Source organism: Psammomys obesus, unplaced genomic scaffold (assembly GCF_907164565.1).
Source record: "Psammomys obesus unplaced genomic scaffold, mPsaObe1.curated_primary_1811, whole genome shotgun sequence".
Taxonomy (NCBI): domain Eukaryota; kingdom Metazoa; phylum Chordata; class Mammalia; order Rodentia; family Muridae; genus Psammomys; species Psammomys obesus.
The window spans coordinates 5462594-5476613 of NW_026592776.1; the positions used below are offsets into that span (position 1 = coordinate 5462594).

The window sequence follows — 14020 nt, forward strand, 5'->3', positions numbered from 1 at the left end:
ACACACACACACACACACACACACACACACACACACACACACACACAGTTTAAAAGATTGGATTATTTTAAAAGGTAAACATTCTATAACTTTCTAAAATTATATTTAAATTAACCTTTTGCCACTTGGGTTCTCTTTCATATCTAAGAATGGTTATGGCTGATCGTAGATTTGTGAATTAATGTGGTTCTGGGGATGGAACTCAGTTTTGCACATGCTGAGTTGGTGATGTACTACTGAACAGCTTCTTCTGTCCTCAGCACAGAGTTTTTATTTGCTGATGGAGATCTTTCCAATGGCCAGATGCTGCTGCAGAGATTGTCAAGCCACTGCTTTAGACTAGGATTGCCAAGTCCTGAAGCTGCCAGCCAAATGTGCCTACCAAGCATTTGAGTTTCAGCTAATCAAAACGAGGTGCACTCAAAGTATACAGCACACCAATTATCAAACAAAATCGAGAGCCTGGTGGTGGTGGTACACACCTCTAATCCCAGCACTTGGGAGGCAGAAGAAGGTGTAGCTCTGAGTTCAAGGTCAGCCTTATCTACAGAATGAGTTTCAGGACAGCCAGAGCTACACAGAGAAACCCTGTCTTAAAAACAAAAACAAAATCTTTAAACAAATATTCACTGCCAACCTGACTGTCTGACTCTTACCAACACAGAAAATGTAGATTCTCTGCTACCCAGCCCTGAGGAAAACAAGCACATTTGCCTTCATATGCCTTCAGACTTTTTGACTTTTGAATGCTTATTGTGCATAGTTATGCAAAAGAACTTTTAAAAATATTTTAAAGAAATGGCTGGTATTTATGTAAACCACCTTAAATAGAATTCTGTTATTCAAATCTAGATGATCTCTTTCTCAAGAAATAAAATGGGGTGGGGGCAGAGCTCAAAGGTGCTGATTTATATCAGTGGAGAGACAGGTGTGTACGTTGCTTCTAATGCTGTTATTTCTGTCTTCATTTTTTTTTTTAAATTATCATTGCCTTTTAGAATGAATAGGAACAGGATCAACAATGCATTCTTTTTGGATGATCATACTCTGGAATTTTTAAAAATTCCTTCCACTCTTGCACCCCCCACGGATCCATCTGTGCCCATCTGGATTATTGTATTTGGTGTGATATTTTGCATTGTCATAGTCGCAATTGCCCTACTGGTTCTATCAGGAATCCAGCAAAGAAGAAGGTAAGACATTTAGAATAAATGATTTAAGGACTATTCACTTATTTTCTTATGACTGGTTTAAGGTAATGACTAAAACGTACAAAAAGTCATGACTTATAAAATAACTATTATAATGTTATCCCTTTTGGTGTTCTTAGAATCCACTGTCTCTTGTTTAAGAAGGTTCCTTCCATGACTATCTTCCTTTATTCTATTCTATTCTCTTTATTATTGTATGTGCATGTATATCTCTTTCTGTCTGTCTGTGTGTGTGTGTAGGTCAGAGGACAGCTTTATGCAGTCATTTTTCTCCCTCTTCCCATATGTGGGGCCCAGGGATCAAACTTGGGTCACCAGGCTTGCATAATAAGCACCTTTACCCAATAAACCACCCCACTGGTTTTCCTCTATTCTATACTATATGACTCTTTCATACCCAGACTTGAGTTTAATGTCTGCATTCTAGTTTCCTTTCTGTTGCTATGCTAGAACACTGACCAAAAGCAACATAAGATAAGAAAAGGTTTATTTCCTCTTACAGGTTACAGTCCATCACTGAAGGAAGTCAGGACAGAAACTCACAGGAAGGAACAAAGGAGGAATGCCCCTTGTTGGCTCACACTCTGGTTCTTTCACAGGCTCATGCTTAGCTAGCTTTCTTACGTAGCGCAGAACCATCTGCCTGAGGAATGGTGTTGGCTCGAGTGGGCTGAGCCTGCCCACATGGATTAATAATCAAGACAGTCCTTCACAGACATGACTACCTACAGACAAACTTGATGAAGGCAGTTCCTTGAGGTTTATCCTCTCAGATGTCTCTAGGCCTTATGAAGTTCCATGCTGTAATTTTGTATGCTAGACACACAGAAAAAAAGCAAAACCCACAATTTTCACATGGGTGGAATTGATTACTTGATATTAATCCTCATGCAGAAGTTCACAGTTACACAAATGTTTCAAGGCCTCCCTACATTTGTTGGCCCAGGGCCTGTAGGCTAAACTCCTGTTCCAGATGCCCCCGCTGTGCCAGCCTTCTCTTTTACTAACACATTCTGGTCCCTCGTGTATTTGTCATTGTAAAGAGCCCTGTGGCTTGTGGCTTTTGACCCAACTCCCTGAGTCAGAATTCCCTGGAACACTTGTTTGAAGTGCAGTTTCATGGATGACTCTCAGATTCACTAAATTAGAATGCCCGAAAAAGATACACTGTGTTATTGCCTAGATTGTTTTAATTTATTTAGTTTTCAATTCACCAGCTTTACCTGTAGGGTCCCATCTCTTGAGTTCATTCTCTTGCATTCAGTGAGACAAACTAAGTTAACGTTTAGGTTATGGATATTTCTTCAAAAGGGAATTTCAGATAAGTGACAGGTAGCAGCAAGGAGAGGAGGAAAAATTTTCTCAGCATGATGAAAAGAGAATATAGTTTTGTTTATAAGTATCTCTAATTCAGAGAAGAAGATGAGAACTTCCTCCGTTTTTAAAAAAAATATGTTTGTAAGTTATGTGCATGTGTGTGTGTGGGGGGGGTGTGTGTGCATATGAGTGCAGAAGCCTGAAGAAGCTAGAAAAGTGGGGAAACCCTGGGTTGTGAGTTCTAGGTGGTTGTGAGGGACCTGATGTGGTACTGGCTATCAAACTCCAGTCCTCTGACAGAGCAGGACATGCACTTAAAAGCCGAGGCATCTCTCCAATCCTCAAAATGAACCCTTCACCAGACCAGTCTACATCTGTTTCAACTTCCCTTTCTGAGAGAGAGACAGGAAAAGTCCATGAAATGGCACTCTATGGGGACATCCATTCTGAAATCCCAGAGGCATGGTTTTCGAAAGGACTGATATAGATCTGGGGCATGTGGGGTGTGTTTGATCAAGCATGTGTTGGATTAAAAACCTCTCCTTACATTTATTATTTTTTTCTGGGTGTCTTTCTAGTTACTAACGGAAGTGTTTTAAGTTTCGAATAATTCCATTTTCCATAGTGATAAAAGAAACACTATGTTAAAAATGAGAGAGATGTCTCTGCTTTTAAGTAAGCTCAAAGATCAGGATCAAGAGGTACTTGCTTGATTTTTCTGGGTGATCGTGACATGAAATGCTGACTTATTTGCTATGGTGGACGTGTTTGTTTTCAGCTTTAGAAGATGAAGACATATTCTGTTGCAGTATTTGAAAATGCATGTTTAGTTCTTTACTGTGTTCATTCTGTGGTTCCAAATGATTTGAAACATTTGCAAATTGACATCATTTTCTTGATTCCCAATTTCCGTTTTAGTACAATATAATGTAGGAGTTACAAAAGCATGGGTTCAGAAGATAAACTGCTTAGGTTTGAAATATTGATCTCTTACATTGCACTCTCACATGGAACCCATTAGCTGTACGTAAGTACAAACAAAGAGAAAGGGAAACTGAGTTTAGGAGGAGAATAGGGCTTTGTGGTCTTAGAGTCATCCTCTTCAAATTTACCTTTTCCCTACTGATAAGCTAAGTGTACTGGAAATAACTCGATAGGATAAAAGACTCAGTACAAGAGAGTGCTTAGAGTGGTGCCTGACATACAGTGAGTGCTCAGCTAGTGTTAGCTGTCACTATTATTTTATCATCTTGCCATTTGCTGCTCTTCCAGCTAGTCTGTGGTGGGATCAGCTATCTCCTTCCAAACAGATTCTGCCGTAATATAATAATTGGCTGCATGGCATCATAATCTGTTGCCTGGAGAAGTGAGGCTGCTGAAACAACTCTGCCTTCACAAATTCATTTCACATCCAAACTAGGAAAACAGATGGACAAATCCTTGTGTAAACCTGGAAGGCATCAACAATTAACAAATACAGTCAGGACAATTATGATAACCTCCTAGAGGGAAATTGTTTATGTATTTTAAGTTTGATACTGTCTGTGGTGGTTCTTTTCTTTGGCAAAATATTGCTTCAAAGATGAGGACAAGGTACAGTTACAAGTGGGGGAAAACCTGTTCATTTTCTGTACATAGGGTCTCATGTAGCCAGGCTGGTCTAGAATTAATTATACGGCTGAGGATCACCTTGAACTACTGATCATCCTACCTTTGCCTCCCATATACTGAGATTACAGATGTGTGTGACCATGCTTGGTCTGAATACTTGTTCTAATCATAGAAAACGTAGGGATTTCTTTTTTAGCCTTGAGGAAGAAAGCTAATAAGTTTTTCAACTTGGGCCAGCGGAGGTGGCTCAGAAGGTATAGGTAAATGACCTGAGTTTGATCCCTACAGGCCAGATGCTAGAAGAGAACAGAATTCTGCAGTTTGTCTTCCGACCTCCACACTCATGCCTTGGCCCACAAACTCCCACTCACACACACATACACCAAACAAACAAACAAATAAATAAATAGAATGTAATAAAAGCTTTAAAAATGGTTAACAAACCCATCCATATGGTAAATAATAATGAACACAGCTGTGTTCCAAAATCATAAACTGAGAAGACCTGAAGGGACTACGTGGCCGTTTAAACTACTGTTCTACTTTTGTGGAAAGGCAGGGTTAGATGGATGCATAGTTAGATTTACTATTGAGGAAGTGTTTCAAGGAAGGCTTTACTCTTTTTTGTTAGTTTTGTTAATGACAGCATTATACTGATCGTTCAGAACTGCTGGGTGGGTGGGCTACAGTTCAAACTAGGTAAACTCAAAATACTGTGGTCCATATGTGAACTTGATCAAGTTACCTTACTTTCATGTGTCTCAATTTTCCCACCTACAATCAGGAAGTAATATCTCACAACTAGTCCCTCCTCCCCAACCCCCCAACCCCCCCATCTCTTTTTCTGTGGGATCATGACCCAGTGAGTTTCATTGGGTTTGCTTACAGGAGCATGGGTGATTGGTTATTTAGAGGAGCATCAGCAACTTGCCAGAGGATACACCACTGAGGAAATTATCTTTCCCTCTCCTAGCAACCCTTAACTATGTGTAAATCCTTAGGGAAGGAGGGGGACCTTCTGAGGCCCTTGTAGGTAGGTACATTTATAAACATATCAAGGGAAAAAATTAGCATGGAAATTTCTCATTTGGTTTACACTTTTATTTGTAATACAATTTATATGAATGTGAAGTTTTGTTTGTTTGTTGAGACAGGGTCTCACTATGCAGCCTAGGCTGACCTTGACTCACAAAGATCCACCTGCCTCTGCCTCCCTAGTGCTGGGATTAAAGGCGAAAGCCACTATCTGGCTTGAATGTGAAGTTGTAATATGTGAAACTATGGAGAGAATTACAGATTTGACAATAGAGAGGATTTATAGAACTCCAAATACACTTTGGTTTTACTATGGCCCTTACGGGAAAAGAAGAATAACTAGAAACAAACCGACGAAATTTAGTAATGACTCTGCTTAGGTGTGAACATTAGCTAGGGTTCCATGTCTTAAGTCCTTGACCTTACTGTATTACTAAGAACGAGACTATGATCAACTTGTAGGTAAGTCCCATCTGTATTATCTGTGTTTGTGTCTTTTGTGATCTGCACGAAAGCTCCTATCACAGAATGAACGATCAATAAAGAAATAAAACATAAACATGCAGTAGGAAATCAGTGTGTTTTGGGTAGAGCATTGCGTGTCTAAAACTGAGTTCTAGGCCAGCTCTTTTCATTAACTGTGTCCCATTCTGAAAAAAAAAAGTCACTATGTATACTTGAAACTCAGTTTTAATCACCTGGAAAACAAGAATAATAAGAAAATCTGTACTGCACTGTAGTGAGAAATAAGATCATGCATATAAAGAATCTAGTGTGACTCATGCCACAAAGATTCTTATCACCATTATTACTCTTGTTATTGACCAATATTAAAGAACTTTCCTACTCTGTCACATGATTAGAAAGTTGCCAGAGAAGCTTTTGACCAAATCACACTGCAATGCCTGCTAACTCATTCCAGCAACAATGACGTCTCCCTTAGGAATTATATAGATGGATCATTAGTACTGCTCCAATTGCCAAAAAAATTAGTTCTGTCCTGTTTGAAAAAAAAATGTATTTAGTCTATATTTTGTTGTTTTCCTGGTCATTCTTGGGACTTAGCTCTTGGGACCTACTTTGTTTGAAGAGAGACATGAAGACCCTTTCTGCTTTTACTCATTCCTTCATCTCAGAACAGAGCATATTCTGGTCCATGACACACTGTAGCCTTGAGGGCTTTCTGAGTTTTCTTGTGTCCTCTTTTCTGAAACCCTTTCTCTCTGAATTTATGGGGAATACCTACTCTTAAAGCTCCAAGGAGTTAGTTTCATAATAGTTTTCTTGCTCATACCTTTCAAGGATCGCCCCATGGTGCTGGGGAAGTGGAAGTCATTAACATTCAATTCTGTTTTTCAGGAAAAAAGAACTCATGTTTTTAGCAGAACATCAAATCACAGTAATCCAGAAACACAGTTAAGTTTTATTATCCTTAGTAAGAGCAGCCCACGAGCACTGGATCAGTTTATTATGGTACACGCTTTGAAATGTGGTGAAGTACTATAAAGTTGTTAGATAACCTTTGAGCTGCTTATCATGCCTACCAACCAGCAAGTTCCTGACGCTGCAGTTTGTAAAGCCCAGGAGGACCAAGGCTCTGAACAGTTGGACCCAAGGTCACACTACACAAGATGAACCTGATTTGTCTCCAGCACATCTCAGATTGATGGGCTTCCATAAGGATTTCCCTCCTGACTATGGTTGGGAAATGATCTTTCTTTGAAAGAAAAGAAACTCACCTTCTGTTTATATTTTTCTTCGATTTCTTCCCCGTTCACTGTGTTGCCTCATAGTTTGTGCTTCCTTTTTTGTTGGAATAGGGAGGCCAGATACCTTGCATTGATTTGGCCATGTTCATCTCTCTGTCACTATTCTTCTGACCCCATAAAACTATGCTTTACAGAATAAACTGGCCAGTGGTCACTGGCCATTGTTTTTCAGGCTACCCTTGCATTGCATATTTCGGTATGTTTATATACACATGTGTGTATATGTGCACATATATATCATAGATAATATGTATATGTATGTAAGTATACCCCACTGTGTGTGTGGGTTTATCCCACATTACAAAAATCCACCAAGTTTTTTTTTTTTTTTTTTTTTTTTGAGACAAAGTCTTACTATGTGGCTCAGGCTGGCCTCAAACTCACTATGTAGTCCATGCTGTCCTTGGACTCACAGTTATGGACTGTCTCTGCCTCCTGAGTTCTGAGATTTAGTGATGTGAACCCACCATGCCCAAAAGGTTTTTGTCATATAGACTGACATGTAATTCAGAGTAAACTTTGACTGTTTAAAATCTAGCATTCATTCCAAGTCCAAAGAATGATTTTTAGGGGATATTTGTACTAACAGAATTTTATCTATCTATCTATCTATCTATCTATCTATCTATCTATCTATCTATCTATCTATCTATGTATCTATTCATTCATTCATCCATTCATTCATTCATTTATTTAGTGCATTTAGTGTGTGTGTGTGTGTGTGTGTGTGTGTGTGCTGGCCACAGTTATGTATAGAGGTCAGAGGGCAACCTTCAGGAGTTAATCTTCTACTGTGAATTCCAGGAATCACTCTCAGATCATTAAATGTGCAGAGGAAGGACTTTACCCACTGAACCATCTTGCTGACCCAAGCTACACAGTTTTTGAGGATTATTTATAAATATAATTTATAAATATTTCACAGTAAGATCTCATTCTTAGGAAAGATTGTTTCTCTTTTTTTATAGAACATTATAAGTAAAGAGAGGAAGGATAGGCAAATCTGAAATTTTTCCCTTTTGTTGAATCCTTTCTTTTAGGGTTGAAGGACTGTCTTCCAACTCAAGTCATAGTTGTTAGCAAATTCTAACTACTGTGAAAGGAAGTGATGTGATTCACCAATATAGATGGTAGTTACTTTTACTTTTTGGAGGACATAGAAAATGATGACATCCTTGCCTACAAGAGAAGTTTCAAGTGTTTTAGGTCTTTCATTGGGTGAATTAACCTGGTGGGAAGATCCTCTTATCATATTAAATACTCCTATTCCCCAGTCTGTGCTGATTGTAGAGATTTGGAATGGCCAGTGATGTGTCTTCACCCTAAGGATGAGACAACACAACAGCATATCTATGAAGACAACTCTAAACTTCCAAGCCTGCATTAAGCCAAAAGTTTTATGAGTTAATGTTAAAAATCCAATGGCTCCTATTTAGTGATTGCCTAGAGGATCACTGTGCTGTTTTATAATGTCGTATACAATGGCAAAGTATTGTCAAATGGTGACATTGGGATCTACAGAATCAGAATGCTACTTTATTTTTTCATTATGAATGTCAAGTATTTAAAAATATTTAATAAGTCATCAGCAAAAACTGGAAAAATGATATTAACTCCTAATTCTAAAGGTAGAAATATAAGTATTTTCTTCATCCATTAAAAGAAAATATAAGAGATCCACAAAATTTCATAAGTACATATGTCCTTCCACCTTTCCTGTCTTTTCTTCTCTTCTTACTTCCCTCCCTCCCTTTCTTCTACTTATGAAGGACTCCAATCAACATCTACATTGGACTAATGTTTGAGTAACTTTACCTACAATGTTCAATCTACTCATCTACTGGTTTGTTCAACCATCCATCCATCCATTCACCCATACATCCATTCATCCATGCATACATCTGACCATTCAGTAATTTGTAGTTTATCCACCCAGCCACTGTTCTACATTTATTGATCTATCTATCCCCTAAGTTGAATGCCTAACTTTGAGTAAGTCCAGGACAGGTTTTTGTCTTTGTTTTTTGAGACAGGGTCTCTCTATGTATCCTTGGCTGTCTTGGAACTCACTCTGTAGACCAGGTTGACTCTGCCTCTTGAGAGATGGAATTAAAAGTATGTACCACCACTGCCTTGTCAGGACAGTTTTTTTCTTAAATAAAATATCTTTAAATTTATATTTTTTGATTATGAGTTTCAAATGGAAAAAAAAATAGAAGGGGCAAGAACACAAAAAATTCCAACATTTGAGATCTTTTCAGTGTTCATTTGAAAGCACTTGACAATTTGTCTGACTATGGGCAATGTTCAACAGACTTAACCTTTGGCATAATGCAAATGTCTTTTATATCTCATACATTGATTATGAGACTATTTTGAGGTCATGTGTATATCCTATTTCAATTATCACTCAACTGTTTAATCTCTGTTGATGAATGTTAGCAGAATAGATTATTTTACAGTGATGACTTTCTTTTACCCTTTCTTTATTGGCTAGAATTCATCTGTAAAGAAGAGCTTTCTCTTCTTTCCCCTTCTGTGTACCTATATTTCTTTTTTTTGTTTTTGTTTTTCTTTTCTTTATTTTATTTTTCTTTATTAATTACACTTTACTCACTTAGTATCCCCCCACGTGGTTCCCTCCCTCCTCCTGTCCCAATCCCTCCCTTCCTCCACCCTCTACATGGATGCCCCTCCCCAAGTCCACTGATAGGGGAGGACTTCTTTTCTTTCCTTCTGATCCTAGTCAATTAGGTCTCATCAGGAGTAGCTGCCTTGTCCTCTTCTGTGGCCTGGTAATGCTGCTTCCCCCTCAGAGGGAGGTAATTAAAGAGCAGGCCAATCAGTTCATGTCAGAGACAGTCCCTGTTTTTATCACAATGGAACCCACTTGGATACTGAACTGCCATGGGCTACATCTGTGCAGGGGTCTTAGGTTATCTCCATGCATAGTCCTTAGTTGGAATAGCAGTCTCAGGAAAGACCCCTGTGCTCAGATTTTTTGGTTCTGTTGCTCTCCTTGTGGAGTTCCTGACCTCTCCAGATCTTACTGTTTCCCACTTCTTTCCTAAGATTCCCTGCACTCTGCCCAAAGGTTGCCCATAAGTCTCAGCATCTACATTGATAGTCTTCGGGGCAGAGCTTTTCAGAGGTTCTCTGTGTCAGGCTCCTGACTTGTTCCCTCTTTTCTCCTTCTTCTGATGTCCAGCCTCTTTGTCTTTCTGGATAGGAATTGAGCATTTTAGCAAGAGTCCTCCCTCTTGATTAGTTTCTTTAGGTGTACAGATTTTAGTAGGTTTATCCTATATTATATATCTATATGAGTGAGTATATACCGTGTGCATTCCTCTGCTTCTGGGATACCTCACTCAGGATGATCTTTTCCAGATCCCACCATTTACCTGCAAATTTCATGATTTCCTTGTTTTTTATTGCTGAGTAATATTTCATTGTGCATCCATTCCTCCACTGAGGGGCATCTGGGCTGTTTTCAGCTTCTGGCTATTACAAATAAGGCTGCTACAAACTTGGTTGAGAAATGTCCTTATTGTGTACTTGAGAATCTTTTGGATATATGCCTAGGAGTGGCCTAGTATTTTTTAAGCACATGAAAGTTGACTCTCCTGTAGGACTTTTCAGGAAATCTCACCTTGGTCATCGTTAAGGAATCTCATTTGTCAGAAACTCACCTGAGTTACTCCTACCATTGTGGGGAATCCCTCATGATAGCTCAGGGCCCCAGTGTTACGGTATTCTATACTCTGAAGAAATGTCAAGATTCTGAATTGGAATAGCAAGGTCTATGGGAGGTCTGGACAGCAGAAAACCTAACAGTTAACACTGGCCGGTAGAATTGAAATGACTTGCAGCTGCAGCTGAAAGCTATAATGTAACCAGCAAAGTGTTTTATGAGTTCCTGATCCTGAGTTACCAATGAATACAACTATTTGGTAATGAGTAAAGCCAGTCAGTTTGTAGCAATTCTTTTCTTCAAACTCAGGTGAATTGGCTTTCTGATATTTTATTAATTTGAGTTTCACTCACCATTTGTGAGACTTGACTTTGGCAAATTCCATGAGAGGACTTTGCTGGAGAGATGGCTTAGAAGTTAAGAACACCAGCTGTTTACCCAAAGGTCCTGAGTTCATATTCCCAGCAACCACACAGTGGCTCATAACCATCTATAAGGATATCTGGTCTCCTCTTCTGGTGTGCGAGCATGCCTGTAGGCAGAATGCTGTACAAAATAATAATAATAATAATAATAATAATAATAATAATAATAATAATAATAATAATAATAATAAAAACTTACAAAATTCCATGAGAGGAATTTATTGCCTTTTAAAATCCAATTTGTTACAAAATTTGCCTAGAGCTATTTTTTTTTTAAATTTACTTATATTTTGGTGTTTCAAGATGGGGCTTCTTTATGTAGCCTTGGTGATCCTGTAACTAGCTCTGTAGACCAGGCAGGCCTCGAACTCTCAGAGATCCACTTGCCTTTGCCTCCGAAGTGCTGGGATTAAAGGCATGGACCACACCACTGCATGGCTGAGCTAATTAAAAAACAAAAAACAAAAAACAAAAACTTGCCAATGCACCATATAATTCTTCATGTTGCTTTATGCAACTTGTCTGTCTGAAGTTATATGCAAATTAATTCATACGTATATAATATGTTAATATAGCTTTTCCTATTCATTTATTTAGTGTTTTAAATAAGACTACTTGTTCTAATTAGTATGTATATATCATTAATGTGGAATCTTTATCTTGGTAGGTTTTTTTTTTTTTTTTTTTTTTACCTCATCAACTGTTATGGTCCTCAAAAGTACACACTCTCAATTATTTCAGCATTCTCAATTACCTATGCCCCTTTCTGTTCTCCACATTTGTAAATAAAACCACATTCAGCCAAAACTTTCTCATCCTAGATTGTACTCTTTTTATGTGCTTTTAGGAACAACAAAGGACAACCTGGAGTGGAGGATGCAGAAGACAAGTGTGAAAACATAATCACAATTGAAAATGGCATCCCTTGTGATCCCTTGGACACAAAGGGAGGGCACATTAATGATGGCTTCTTGACAGAGGATGAGCGCCTCACTCCTCTCTGAGAGTGACAGCTGCTTGGCAGATTTATTTGGTTTCACCATTGTTTTTATTTTGTAAGAAATTTTCAACACGCTTGAATGCAATAGACAACAAATTAATTATAGCCAAGACCACTGAAATCATAAGGTGTTGGCTTCTCAAAATATTCTATATTTTCTTCTGATAATTGAGTGTGTAAGTGTAGTCGTGTGTATTTGTAGTTACTGATTTGAGCATTTCTAGAAATAAAGCCAGGGCTCTTAATATATTTCACACTTTAAAGAGAGAAGGAGAAATATTTTTTCCAGTGGAGAATAGCTATAGCATGGCATAGAAATAATTGAAAGGGATCTGTTTTGAATATTGTTTATGTTACTCTGTTTATGATGAAGTGAGGAAAAGTAACATGAGGTGGATAAAAATGGCAATGGAACTTTATTCTGTTATCACACCAACAGTTGCTGTATATTTTCTGCGTATCAGTCTTCAGTAGGGTCAGCAGATGTATTTGTTGTTGACTATTTGCAATTTGAACAAGTCCTATATACGCTGATTTAATAAAGCACTAATCTCATTTGGACTGTATGATTGACTGTGGTTTGAGACATTTTCACGCTGTGGAACCTAGTGAGAATAACTTTATCAATTGTATTTAACTTTATCTACAGCCCTGGAAAGGTATGTTGTTTTCATGTGTGTATATCTTTTTTGTTTGTTTGTTTAGTTTTAAAGACAGGTTTTCTCTGTGTAACAGCCTTAGCTGCTGTGGAGCTCACTTTGTAAACCAGACTGGCTTTGAACTCACAGAGATCTGCCTGCCTCTATTTCCCAAGTGTTGGGACTAAAGGCTTGCACCACTACCACCTGGCTTGCAGTCACTTGTTAGTTTTTAGATGTGAATTTTTTAAATTTAAACTAACCTTTAAACTTATGCATAAAATTATATATTGTTAGTTTTCCACACACACACTCAGCCTGCACACACGCATGCACATGCCTACATGTGCCATAGTATGTATGGTATGTGGAGGTCAGAGGACAGTTTTGGAGGAATCATTTTATCCTTCTACCACATGGGCTACAGGGATTTAACTCATGTTGTCGGGGTTTGCAGTAAGCAGACTTACCCATGAAACCATCTTCCAGCCCAATATTTATATAGGTATAATATACACATGGCAATATTTATCTACAACACATTCATAGCAATACATTATTTACAGCATGATTTTTTTTAGTAGGTATATCACTATGTAACTTTGGCTGGCCTAGAACCCAGTATGTAGACTATGTTGGCCTCATGGACTCACGAGATCCATGGACCTCTACTTTCCGAGTCCTGGAATTAAAGGCTTCATCAGAACACAGAGCATGATGTTTTGATATCTCTATACAATTGCGTGATGTTTAATGTGGATTAAACATACTTATCTTCTCAAACAGTATTTCCTTATGGTGAAAACATTCAAAATATTTTCCTCTAGCTTTTAAAAACGCAAACCACATCATTATCTGCAGTCACCCTACTGTGCATTGGCATACCAGAACTTCATATTCCCATCTAACTATTACTTGGTTTCCACAAATCTCCTTTCCTCACTCCCTGCTACTCTGGTAATAATTATTCTGTTCTCAATTTATTTCTTTATATGTAGTACTAGGCATTGATACCAGTCCTTGCATATACTAAACAAGCATCACATCACTGGGCTAGCTCCCCAGCCCTCTACTCTCAACTTCTATGAGTGGAAAGGGATTTTGATCTTTTGGCTGGCAAGGTGGGATTTACTAAAGTACAATTATATCTTTATTTTATTTAATTTTTAAAGCTTTACTTAGAGTTTGTGGGTATGGGTGTGTTGCCTGCATATGACCTTTTTCTCCACTTGTATGTAGTACCTGAGGAGGCTGGAAAAGGAGCTCAGGTCCCTCGGAACCAGAGTTAAAGATAATTGTGGCCGATGGGAATGAAAAGCAGGT

General features: G+C 38.3%; 1 protein-coding gene across 1 annotated transcript in view; it reads left to right on the forward strand.

Moving 5' to 3' along the window:
- The window catches only part of Cltrn (collectrin, amino acid transport regulator), a 29106-nt gene extending 16487 nt beyond the window's left edge, over positions 1-12619 (forward strand). The window contains exons 5-6 of the mRNA XM_055615764.1: positions 999-1193; positions 11907-12619. Of these exons, the coding sequence (XP_055471739.1) occupies positions 999-1193; positions 11907-12063 (352 nt within the window). The 3' untranslated portion in view covers positions 12064-12619. The remainder of the gene's footprint in view (positions 1-998; positions 1194-11906) is intronic.
- The last annotated feature ends 1401 nt before the right edge of the window (positions 12620-14020 follow it).